The sequence below is a fragment of the Ovis canadensis genome, chromosome 7, assembly GCF_042477335.2.
Source record: "Ovis canadensis isolate MfBH-ARS-UI-01 breed Bighorn chromosome 7, ARS-UI_OviCan_v2, whole genome shotgun sequence".
In the NCBI taxonomy this organism is placed as follows: domain Eukaryota; kingdom Metazoa; phylum Chordata; class Mammalia; order Artiodactyla; family Bovidae; genus Ovis; species Ovis canadensis.
Window position 1 is genome coordinate 39,291,374 of NC_091251.1, and position 13,301 is coordinate 39,304,674.

The window sequence follows — 13,301 nt, forward strand, 5'->3', positions numbered from 1 at the left end:
GAGGATTCAATTCTATAATAGAGGTTGCATCTTGATACGCTGTTGTATTAATTATTTATCCTTGCATGAAAAATTATCTTCAATCTTAACAGGCTAAGACTAACTATTATCTCATAGTTTCTGTAGTTCAGGAATTTGGGAGTGACTAAGCGAGGCGGCCCTGGCTCGGGATCTCCCATGAGGCTGCGGTAAAAATGTCAGCCAGGGCTGCCATCTTCTGAAGGCTTGACTGGACGTGGAGTATCAGCTTCCATGCTTACTCACATGGCTGTGAGCAGGAGGCTTCAGCTCCTCACCATGAGACCTCTTCATAGGGCTGCTTGAGTGTTCTCATGACATGCCAGCTGGCTTCCCACAGAACAAAGGATCCAAGAGAGAGCATCAGGGAGAAGCTGATTACCTTTTACAACCTTGTCACATACTGTCACTTCTGCTATATCCTACTCGTGAGAAGTGGGTCACTGAATCCAGTTCTCACTCAAAGGCAGAAGTAGGCTCCATCTTTTGGAGGGAGGTACAAGGAAGAATTTATGGATGTATTTTATCACAAGAGTTTAAGTTCTGTGTAATGAGCAGTTTTATGAGTCAACTTAGAGTGGCGCATTAGCATGGGAACCCATAAAGCCAGGCTTCTCCTCCAGATTTTTAGCAAATCCCTGTGTGAGCAGGCACACTGCACCAGCTCACTGAGTCTCATTTGTCCTGTTGAGCTACTTGTGACTCTTCTAGTTTTAGGGCGAGTCTATTAGTCTTACTCATGTGCAGAGATTTCTTCCATCATGTCCACAGCATTAGAAGGGCTGAGCTTGCTTCCAAATACTTGAAATTAACTTGTGCCCACTCAAACTCACATGTGAACACACTGCTGTGTCTCACAGCCCTGGACAGTCTGCCAGTATTCCTGGTCTAAGCGTGGCCTGCTGACACCCTTTCTTACCACTTGACCTTCTATACCACAGGTAAAATTCAAGATTGTTAAGTATACACCAACATAAGTTTTACAACCATGTAATTAGATTCAGAATAGAGTTTCATTAAACTGAATTTATACAGCCCATCAGCATGCATTCACTATTTTATAGCTCAATCCTTCAAGAAGAGACTAAATGTTTTAGTAAAGAACACCCGTGGCTGATTCATGTCAATGTATGGCAAAACCAATACAGTATTGTAAAGCAAAATAAAGTAAAAATAAAAATTAAAAAAAATAAAAAAAGAAGTTTTTCTTCAAGTTTCATCTAATATAGTATCAAAACAGAATTTGTTTTTAACTAAGCCAGAATCCATGTGAAGAAAATTCTCAGGAGATGCTAAAAGGGTAAAATAGTCATACTAGTGATATGGTGGAAAGAATCAGGAAGGAAAGGAACCCAAGGGGAGGTTGACATTGTACTGTTTACAAGAGGAGTTCAGATAAAGAAGTGATGCTAGTTCTAAGGACATGTTTTCCATGAGGTCAACCTAGCATTTATACATGATAGAGTTTATTCACAGTGGAATACTTAAAGAAAACCACCAGGAGAATCAGTATACTTGAAAGCAAATATTTTTAGTTATAGATGTAACCCACAGTTGACGACTTTCAAATATTGTCGGCCCTCAACACCTATCAGGTAGCACATATATCTACACTCCCAGTTGTCATTTCCTATTACAAGAATAATGAAGCTAAAACTTTGACATTTTAAGTGTCAAAAATGGAGGAAAAACTCAACCCTATTAGTCAAGCTTATTTAAACACTGTGCTCAGATTCTTTCAGTTCTCAGAATGGAAACATTTAAGGGTCAACCCTTGTCTTAACCAGTATGCTGAAATTAACTTTGTTCTTTCCAAAGTGATCAGTGTCATGAAGTTTGATGGAACGTGGACCACAATGTCCAAAAGGATTTGAAGAATTAAGACTGTGAGTTCTGTACTGAGTATGCTATTGAAATTCATTTGCCAAGGTAGTCATATTTTATCTGAATCTTATGTCTTCAGTTCAGTTGCTCAGTCGTGTCCGACTCTTTACGGCCCCATGGACTGCAGCACACTAGGCTTCCCTGTCCATCACCAACTCCTGAAGCTTGCTCAAACTCATGCCCATCAAGTCAGTGATGCCATCCAACCATCTCATCCTCTGTCATCCACTTCTTCTCCTGCCTTCAGTCTGTCCCAGCTCCAGGGTCTTTTCCGATAAGTCAGTTCTTCACATCAGGTGGCCAAAGTATTGGAGTTTCAGCTTTAGCATCAGTCCTTCCTATGAATATTCATGACTGATTTCCTTTAGGATGGACTGGTTGGATCTCCTTGCAGTCCAAGGGACTCTCAAGAGTCTTCTCCAATGCCACACTTCAAAAGCATCAATTCTTCAATGCTCAGCTTTCTTTATAGACCAAACTCTCATATCTATAAATGACTACTGGAAAAACTGTAGCTTTGACTAGATGGACTTTGACTAGATGGACTTTCATTGGCAAATAATGTCTCTGCTTCTTAATGTGCTATCTTGGTTGGTCATAGCTTTTCTTCCAAGGAGTAAGCGTCTTTTAATTTCATGGCTTCAGTCACCATCTGTAGTGATTTTGGAGCCCCCCCAAAATAAAGTCTCTCACTGTTTCCATTATTTCTTCATCAATTTGCCATGAAGTGATGGGGCCAGATGCCAGATCTAAGCTAATTAGGTTGGTTGGTACAATGGACTCAGGAAGCTATAGCTTGATCACTGGATATTGGTCATCCGTCGGGGATGCAGAGAGGACTCTGCAAGAGGAAGGAACTGAAGTGCAACCATTGATGCTAGTTGGAGAGGGGACCAAGGAAAAGTATTTCTGAAGGTTTTGCAAGGTAGAAAGTTTGGTCTGATTAAAAAAGAACAGTCTCTTCTAATTACCTGTAGCTCAGTAAGCTGGGCTGCCAACCAAATCCCCAGGGGGAAGAGGAATACTGATCTTGAGGGCATTTTTCAAGGCAGAGAGAGATCTGAGGTAAACTAGTTTTGTCCAAGGGCTTACAGCAGCATTTTTGCTGGAGTTCCAAATGAATAATAAGCTTAGTAACTGTGCACGTTCAGAGCTTCTCTTCAAAGTCTCTCAACACTGCCTTTGTATCACCACCTTGTTTTCAATGTTCCTGGGAAGTTAGATGGAAATGGAATGATTCTCCTCATTTTAATCCTAAGCAGTCATTCTCATCACAGGAATGATTAATAAGAATGTCATGATTGCCCATTGCTTTTCCTACTGTCTATATTCTAACCACAATCCCTATTTTAAGTTCTTTTGCTTGGAATGCTCTCTTCCTTTCCATTCCTTTGACATAAACCCTTGACTTATGCAACTCCATTTTGCCCTTGAGGATCAGCTTAAACTGGAAATTTCCAGAGGATCTAATCCTCCAAAACACCCCATCTTCTTTCTTAAAGCATTGTACACAAGTGTAATTAATGAATGTTTTGGTATCAGTATTTTTCATACTAGACTGTGTATTTAATGAGAACACGGTCCATATCTGACTTATCTAACCCTGTATGCTCAGGCCTCTTGTTAATATCATTTAGAGGCTTGAAAGGATCAAATGGAACGCTGAGGGTGATTATCCATCACTGCATTACCAACGCAATTATCAGCCATTGTTTGCAAGAACTGAGGCTGTCCATTTCCTAGGATTATAAATTTGATAACAAGAACAAAATCTTAGACATTTTAATCTTAACCATCCCCAGTCATCAATACCAATCACAATGAAGAGTGGTTATTTCATTTTTTCTGACTCTAAAAACATGAATACAGAACCAGCTGATTCTTTTAAGCATCTGTATCTACTATGCCCTTCAGAGCTAACATGCTAAATTTGTATTCTTGATCCTAAAAGACCTTTTTTTCAGCATTATTGAGATATAAATGTCACACCCTAAAAGGTTTCTGGCTCCCAGCTCAGCGCCTCTCAGTATGCTCTCCCCTAACTACTCTGTTAAACTAGGTCCATATCTTTCCTCGGGATGTTGTTCAACATCTGCCTTCTTCCCCAGGCATTCCTATATTCCAAGATTCCAATAAGCACCATCCTTTTTGGCCTGCCGACAGCCACGTGTGGCACTATGGAGGTGGGTGTAGTTGAGTTTTAGTATGGATGTAATGTTTTGATCATTTTTCTTCGGTTTGCTCTGCTTGCTGCTTTGACTTTCAGTGACTTCAGGGTAGAACGCCTCGCGCGTGTCTCCTGGCACTTCTCACAGCCCCTCGTGTACTCTTCACATGTCACACGATGGATGTCCGAGTTATGATCAAGCTGCCTAGGGAAATAGATTCAGTGAAGCTGGACACACTGTGTTCTTCAGATTAGTTTGCAGCCTGAGGAAGATACACTAAAACACTCCAAGGACTCTAAGGAGGCACAGGTTTACTTTTCCCCTTCTTTTTCTTCTTTTTTTTTTTGGACTGTGCCACATGGTCTGTGGGATCTTAGTTTCCTGACCAAGGACTGCGCCTGGACCCTCAACAATGAAAGCACCAAGTCCCAACCACTGGGCTGCCAGGGAATTCCCCTTCCTCTTGTGGATCTGTAAGGAATCTTTTCCTACTTAGGCAGGGATTAATCACACACCCAGACACATCAGTGTCTAGACAGGCTATAAAGTTTGTAATTGCTGGGTTAATAGAAACCTCTCAACTTCAGTCCTCCCAGAGTTAAACACAACCCAAGGTTTCCCAGCAAGCTAATAAAAATAAAGTGGAGAAAATTATATGCTTTAAGAAGTTCTCTTAAAGACAAATCTTGTTTAAGAAGATTTAACACCAATATTAAGAGAAACTAGTAAAATAATGTTAGAAGAGAATTTTCTAATTCTATTATTTTGATATAGCAAGAGCTTTTGATTTGGCTTAAAAAATTTTTTTTAAAACAAACACTAGCACCAAACAGAAATTAAACAATTCCACAATTTTTGATCAACTCAAAGGAGAAAATGCTGTTTCTCCTTGTTCATTAGGAGACAGTGTTTACAAGGCAATGCCATATAATGGTTTGAGTAAAGTTTGGCCTCTGGAGCCAATCTGTTCTGGTTCAAATCCTCACAAATGTCTACTAGCTGTGTGATTCTGGCAAAGGTACTTATTAATGGCTCTAAGCATCAAGGTGTTTATCCATAAAATGATGACGATAACTATATCTAACTCGCTGGGTTGTTATTTAAAATGAATCAGTTTGCACATATGAATCCTGCTCTACGTTCTCCCCTGGACAGTCTGTTCTTTCCATTTCAACTGCAAGTGACGTGCAAGTCCACTTGGTCCCAATCTGTTGCCTGATTGATCTCTATTCTATAGCCTCAATTTGGGGCATCTCCATTTGGGGGGTCACACACTGCAAAATCCTTCCCCGAACCGCACAAGCCCATGACCCTCCATCTCCAACCACTTTGTCCTTCCGACCACCCTTACTTCTTTTCTCCCTTAAATATCTAAGCTCTAAAACGACCTGTTTTTTCCCTTATGTCAAAATATCCAGGACTCAGCCATTATAATCCTCACCACCAGTGAGTCCTATAAATTCGGTCCGTATTTTTTATTTCAAATGGATCTCCTCTATCCCATTCCCATCACCGCCATTACAATTCAGAAACTCATTATCCTAACCAGGGCACAAAAGTTCCCAGTGGTTGCAAGTCTTTCTTCTGATGAAAAGGTTTCCCAGTTCTCTGCACACTGAGTCAAGACTAAACTTCAGCTTGGCATTTCAATTCTCCCCCTCAGAGCTGTCTACCTACCTTTTATACCTTGTCTCTTAGCACGATCATCCGTGCATCTATCCTCCAAGACCAGCTGATCACTGTGTTTCCTGAGCACATGCGCTTTAGCCCTCGGGCCACTGCTCAACTGGCTCCTCTCCTGCATCTCAGCATCTGGAAATCTGACCCTTCAAAGCTCGTCTCTAATATTACCTCCCCAACAGGCCTTTTCTGATCTCAACAGGATGTGAGAGTCCCCTCATGAAACCCACTAGTACTCTGTGCCTACCTTACTCCATTCCTTATTATAGTGACCTCTGTCCATGTCTGTTCCCCTTACCAGACTGTAAATTCTTTCAAAGCAGAAGCCAATAGTCTTTGCCAAAGCCAAATGTGACTCTCACCTGGTAAGAGACATAATAAAGGTTAAAGTGTACCTATCTTCCTACTGATGGTTTAATAGATTTGCAGGAGTTTATTGCATTATGAAATTGTCCTGTAGAGTATATTAAAAAGGCATAAAACAATCTGAAAGCAAAGAGGGTGGACCGAACATATTGTTTCAGAGTTTAGTTGAATATGGTTGTACCACATAAGCAAAAGCAAGCGTTGGCCATCCAGGTAAGAAAACAGCCAGTGGATTCCTCAACCTTCATAATCCAAGTAGACAGTCCCACTAACTGACTCAAAACCCTTGATCTTCCTGTGAAGTTGGCCAAGATGATGGGTCTTTCCTGGATCTGGTATGTGTCACACAGTCTATTGATAGAATTTGGTGGCCTTTATGAATCTTTAAAATCTACACAAAATCCCCTTTATAACCACAATAACGCTGCACTAATTCAGGATATGCAATCATCTGGACTAGAAGTAAGACAGGCTATCAGAGGATACTCTGAAACTGGCGCAGAGGAAGAAAATGGGAGTTTAGCAATGCCAATGATGAGCAGACAGTAGATATGGAACAGAGGGAGGCAGAAAACCCAGATCCCTGAAAACCTGGCTGGACTGAGTCCTAGGGGGACAAAAGACAAGCATCTCAAGGTCTGTGACCAAGTCAAGAATGGGAAAAAACCGGGACACTGGAAACCATTCAAACATTAAGGACAGAGTGCATTGTGATGTAGGAAAATAAGCAGGGGGTTGGGGAGAAGGAGACAAGAAGAGCACATGGCAAGACAATGCCCGCGTGATACCAATACATTTTTAGGTGAATTCTCATAGAACAATCGGCACGACTGCTTATTCGCAGAAATCCCTCTCTGCAATCACTAACTAGCCCAGCTAGGTTTGTTAGCCAGAAACTCTAAAATAGGAAAAGGGAGAAAGATTGTAACTATAATGTAAATACAAGTAAGCTGGTATTAATACCATAACACAATTTTGGAGACAAGGTACAGTTTTAAGAAACTACTCATTTTATGCAATATTCAGCATATTAAACTAGTGGAAATGCAAAATTTGTGTCAACTTGGAATTCACTATAAATGAGAGGTGGTTTGCATTAAGAAGAAGGATATTTAGTATTTCTATAGCAATTCTTTTTTTTTTTCCCCTACTGGGAGTTTAGTTATCTTTAACAGCTATCAGCTCTTCCATGTTTTTAGTCATTCATCCACCCATTCAATCATCCACCCATCCATCCCACCATTCATCCATCCATCCAAAACTCTAAGAATCTGGAGACACCCTTGCATTTAATTCTGGGAAACAAGTGAGATCAAGATATTAACAAGCGCCCTCTTTTAGAAGAAGAGGTACGAAGAGGTGACAAGCGCAGGCCGATGTAGTGAGCTTCTTGTAGGCTCTGGTCCTAGCTTTCAGGACTGTCTCCCCTGGATTCCACTCTTGATCCCTGTCTAGCCTGATTGTCCCAGAGGTTTTTCTATCAGCTGCCACCTACCTATACAATCTATCGTGTTTATAGATAGGAAGCAGCGCAGAGAATTTCCTTTTCTTGGTACGCAGTGCTTTTGTGCCATCCTAGGTCTGAAAGGCATGGGAAACTGAGACTCACTGTTCACGAAGACGGCAAACCTCAGGAAGGACAGGTAGCGCTCCCCTTCAATGGGGTTCCAGCCGACATCAGGGTATCCTTTGGCTAGAAGCATGGGGCAGCTCTGCAGGCCACAGCCTGCCAAGTAGGTCACCACCTGCCAAGCACAAAACAAAAGTTAAGTGCCCAGGTTTTTTTTTTTTTGAATGGAAGTTTTTTATATAGCTGGTAAGGCATGAACAATTCTGGGAACTGAAGGGTTTTCATTTCTCTAGAAGCTGGAGACAGCCCACTACTTTCCAAGTAAATAATTTAGCAGATTTGAAATTGGAACCTTTTACTCATTTTTGTTTCCAAGCAATTGACAAGACTGATGATCACTGCTATGTAGATATAAGCCATATGCTATGATTTCCCGGTTCTGGCAAGAGGGACATGCCATTTAAAAGTTCTGGCAAGAGGGACATGGGATTTCAACATAGGCCTAACTAAGGGGCCATGGGGGAGACAATGTTGGGTGCAGGCTGGGCCTGTTCATTTGACCATGGGATTTCAAAACCAAAATGTCCAGTCACTGGTTGACTGGGTGGGCTCTCCTTCTCCTCTACAGATTTCCCTGGGTACCCTCTCTCTCTCCTCCCTGCCTCCTGGTCTCCCTTCCGAGGGAGACTCAAGGTCCCTGATGAGCAGCTATCATGTGAACAGATGAATGTGACTGAGGGTGGGCTGCTGAGCACGGCACCCTGGGGCACTGCCTTATCGTGTGAGAATCATCACCTAATTTTAAATACAGGTGTCAGTTAGCATCATATCACCTAAATGAAAACTGAGATATTTATTGCCATGTAAATGGATGAATACCCAAGTCTGACTAAGCTCTGTCTCGGAGGCAGAGGCCAGGAATGCCCAGGGCATTCACAGAACAGCAATCATGAAACTCGCTGCTGGGTGCGCAGCTCCTGACTTCGTGTGTGTATGGGGTGGGGTGGGGTTTGTCTTGCTTCTGTTCCAATCACTTCTTCTTCCTAAAACCAGGACGTGTTCCAGAACATAAAAAACCGTGTCGTGTTTCTCCGCTGCTTGAAGCCCTCCAGTGGTTTCTGTGGCTCGAGGCTCTAGAGTGAGGACCCGTAACATCACAGGTAACAGCACGGCCTCCAGAGCCCAGCGCTTTCGACCCTGGCTCTGACACTCGGACCCGATGACTCTGAGGATGCTACCTCATCTCTCTATGCCTCAGTTTCCTCTCCTATAACTAGGGCAATGATAAAAAGGCTTGTCTGAGGATCACGTGACTCAATTCTGAGTGAGGCCTGGCACACAGTGATTCCACAGGTGTATGGACCTCTGCGATCAGCAGCAATGGCAGCATAGGGCCCAGTCATTTCTGTTTCTCCTCCCCTCTCAGCACTCCCCGCAAGCTTCGGGGCTCTGGTCACAGCCAGCTTTCTGAAGTTCAAGCACACCACGCTCTCTTCTCTGAAATTCAGACATTCCTGGCACACGCTTGTCTTCAGTATGACTGAGTAGCTTCCGCCCACCCTCAGGGTCACCTCTTTGCTGAGAGCCCTTCCTGATCCCTTTGTTGGAGTCAGATGCCTGCTCCTAGCTGCTCCCAAACCCAGCACACAGTGGACAGTCCTTTCCTTGTCCCCCTCCTCCTGACTAGATGGCTCCTCTCCAGACTGAGAAAGTGCATCGTCAGTCTCATCAGCTGTCCAGTCAAGGAAACAGTGAAGACAGGATAGGAAGAAGGTGAAGGTGTCTGTGGAGCTGGCAAGTCCTGTCCACAGCAGATGCTCCGGTCCTAATTATCACACGGTTCCCAGGACTCACATCCCGCCACACTTTCCTTACACACTGAAGAGGTTCTGATGGAGGCTCAGCCTTTGGTCTGCTTTCCCTTGGCTTGGCTGTGCTATAAGCAGGGGAGAGCAGGCACAGCACCTCCCCAAGGCCAGTTACCTTCTCGAGGTCTGGCTCCTCTAAGCCCAGAGCTAACTCATTGTTGTCCATCACGGAGGAAGCGGCCACATCCAGCGGGGTGGATCCTCTCATCGAGGGGGAAGCTGAGGAAGAAGGAGAGAAGGGGGGAGAAAGGGAGAAAGAGGCCACCCGGCGCTGAGCCGAGGTTGCAGTGCACAGTAATGGCCAGGAGAGGTCAGCAAACACAAAACCTGGATACATCGCTGTCCTCAAAGGGGGGCTGCCCGCCCAATCCAAGAGCAGCTTTCTTTTCTTTCTTTCTTTCTTTTTTTTTGAGAGAGAATGAGTGGTTTATTAGGAAAGGAGGAAAACAAAACAAGAGTAGCTTTGTTTTCTATCCTTCCTCCCCAACACTCATTACTGACAGTGAATATAGCTTAAGTTAGAAAATCACTTCATAGGAGCAACTGGGGCCACGTATTTTCAAGTGCTTTTCTAACATGGAAGTTCTTGGGCCATCGTTCTTGAGACCATTCAAAAGTCTCAGATGTCACTTGATAACCAAGCTCACATAACTTGGTCATTTCTGGGGTCACCACCTAGGGTTTAAAAATAACCTGAAACAGACTAGCTCTTAGAATTATATCAGGTCACCAACATTGTCTTTCATTTCCCTTTGTTTGGTTCTTAGGCTAAAATTGAGAAAAACTTTAGGTGGCATTTTATAAAAAGGTTGGTTAGTCTAAGCTTGTGGTTGCTTAGTCCCTAAGTCGTGTGCACCTCCTTTTGCAATCCCATGAGGTTGCATTTGATAAACAGGAAACCCGAGATTTCAGATTTCACGTGCACATAATGTATCTGTGTCTTCCACAGATTTATTTAGTTCACATACAGAAGAGTGAGTAAGACAAGTGCCTGCACTGGTTTCCTAGCAGTGGTGTTGGATTTACAGTTTGTCCATAGTTGCTCCTGGCCTGGCCTTGCAACTATGAAAGCACTGGCTGGTTAGCTGATGGGACAGGCATGTCGCCTGCAGCCAGCCTGCCAAGAAGGGATTGGATCCATGACCTTGGAATTATTAGCATTGCTCCCTGGTCAGCTGAATGGGCTTGGAGGTGCTGGATCTCCAGACTACATCCATAATCTCAGGTAGCATTTCATGAACCCCGGGTCCCCAGAGAGAGGAAGCAAAACTATGTGCGCTATGTGACTATAAACTATGTGCCTAAGCCAAAACAAATCTGTCATCGTTACTGTCATCACGGCCCGTTGGCAGCGACTTCTCTCCTTAGGTTGGAAAGCAGAGACATGGTATTATTATCATCTCACATGTTTTGAGACCAGGCAGGATTCCTTCTTCTATTTAAAAATACCATAGCATACATGTGACTTCTCTGCTTTTACTGCCTAAGCGGCCAGCAATGGAAGGGTAACCCGAGCCAACTGCAGAAGTTCTAACATGACCTACCTAGGCCAACACTGCTGTTCTCCAACAGGTAACTTAGATGCTCAAACATGGCCTTCTGATTTTGTCGGCTGATTCGACAGAAATAGCACAGGAAGCGGCAACAGCTAGCAACCATCTTTGGAAAGGCAATCTGTAGGGAGAAGTAGAAAGTGTCACGGGGAAGAATCTATCACGAAGCCTTTCTGAAAAGGCTGACTTCAAAGAGTCTTAAGTGGGAGCCTTGCAAGCTGTGAACAGTTGGGAAAAAGAATTTTCTCCTTGCTTCCGGTTGTTTCCAAGACATTTTCATAGGAGCGACAGAGAATAGACACCTAATGAGAGGCTTCTAAAAATATCGAGAGCTAATTATAGCTCCTGAAGTATCTTTCTTTCAAAAAAAATAGATGTCAAGCCAGAATTCTAGTCATCCTCAGATGTCATGTGAAATTGTTCAACCCTACATCAGACCACTGTTTCTGAGTAGGAAGGGAGGGGACAGAAAGGGAGATGGCTGATCACAGAAAACAAGATCTAGCCCTGTATCAAACCTAAGTCTTCTGGGTGAAGATCGGCCTCTCCTGCTGGAGAAGCCTCAACAGCATCACCCTTTCAGACTGTGAGCCTCCCCCAGTTACCTCTGTCCATGATCACCACTCTCCTATGGGCTCCTAGAGCATTCATAATATGATTCTTACAATTTAGCACCAAAGTGCCAACTTCTATTACCATCAAGAGTGGTTGGCTTCCCTGCTTAACAAAGTAATTAGCATCTCCAGGGTCTGGCCACATTTTCTGTTTGATCAATCATGCTCAATAAATGGTGTCAGTGTTAACCTTGGCTCAGGATCCAAGAAAGCCCTTGATTTCCACTTTTAGAATCATGGAACGTGCTCTAGGAAGTAAGATTCTAAAAGTTAGTCTGTCTGCTTGCTGAGGCACACAGGTGTTTGTTCAGAGGTCTTCTGGGGAGAGTCCACTTTCCTGAGAGATCAGAGGGAAGCAAATGAGGAGCAAGGTGAATGGGGCTCCTGGGTTCTTCCTTCACAACGCTCACCTGTCAATATCGGTGGCACTGCTTTCCTAGGACCAGGTACTCTAGAATTTCCAATATTTAAAAACATCCCCTATCTGTTGCCTTAGAACCTCTCTGACTCTGAGAAGGACCTGGACAAGGTGCAATGCCTGCCCAGGTGGGCCCTACTGGCACTCCCCGTCCCTCAGCAGCAGGAGCTCCCGGGCCCCTTATGGCAGGGCTGGCTAGAAAATCGACATCGTCAGGAGCTTGGCTCAGACAGGACACACGTACACTCCAGTGGGAAAAGTGCCAGGATCGTTATTAAAATCCTGTTCTCCTTTAGAACTGCCTTCTGACACAGCACCAAACACACCAGGCTCCTAAGTGGAACCCGGAGGAATTCCATCTTGGAAGGAGCAGGACTGCAGAAGAGGATGTGAAGGAGACTGAGCAGCCCAGTGAAATGACTGAGAATCCTTACACTGGCTGGGTCCCATCTCCTTGCTCCTTCTTGGCTTTGTGCTCATCCCCGTGCCCTCCCTGGGAAGAATCAGTAGGCAGTAGGCACCAGCCACGTGCAGGGGTCAAATTCAAGATAGACTCTCCTTGGAGCATTACCTGAGACTTTTCTGCACCCAGCACGTTCACCATCACCTCCATGACTGTCTCATGCATGCCGAGGACTCTCATGAGGTTGGGGTGCTGGTAAAACACCTTGTTGTTCATTATGTCTCTAGGATGATTGGAGAGAGAAGTCAGCCCTTGCTTATTTCAATGCCACAACAATTCAGCGTTGAGCATACACAAATGCACACACATACACATTCAGGGTGAACTAACGTATGAGTTTGATCCCTGAGTTGGGAAGATCCTCTAGAGAAGGGAATGGCTACCCCCTCCAGTATTTTTGGCTGGAAAATTCCATGGACAGAGGAGCAGAGGAGTCAGGCAGGCTACAGTCCATAGGGTCACAAAGAGTCGGACACGATTGAGGGACTAAAACTTTCACTTCTGATGTACATGCCATCTGCTGGAAAGATGGTCAGAAGGCACTAGGTTGGTGGAATATATGTGGAGGGATGTTTTTAGCTGATAGGAATATCTATGCTCATATATTTCTACTTTCTTTCTTTTAAATATTTCCTTCTGATGACATCAAGTAGCTGCCCCTCGTTTTTTTTTTTTTTTTGCTTGTGATAGTTTTGAGAT

At 43.8% G+C, this 13,301-nt stretch overlaps 1 protein-coding gene across 9 annotated transcripts in view; it reads right to left on the reverse strand.

The window, feature by feature from the left end:
- RYR3 (ryanodine receptor 3) overlaps positions 1 to 13,301 on the reverse strand; it is a 575,944-nt gene that overhangs the window by 137,326 nt on the left and 425,317 nt on the right. For all 9 annotated transcript variants that reach the window (XM_069595972.1, XM_069595974.1, XM_069595971.1 and 6 more), the window contains exons 40-43: positions 12,711 to 12,825; positions 11,099 to 11,228; positions 9,670 to 9,773; positions 7,726 to 7,861 (exon numbers count right to left, since the gene is read on the reverse strand). In XM_069595972.1, the coding sequence (XP_069452073.1) occupies positions 7,726 to 7,861; positions 9,670 to 9,773; positions 11,099 to 11,228; positions 12,711 to 12,825 (485 nt within the window). The remainder of the gene's footprint in view (positions 1 to 7,725; positions 7,862 to 9,669; positions 9,774 to 11,098; positions 11,229 to 12,710; positions 12,826 to 13,301) is intronic.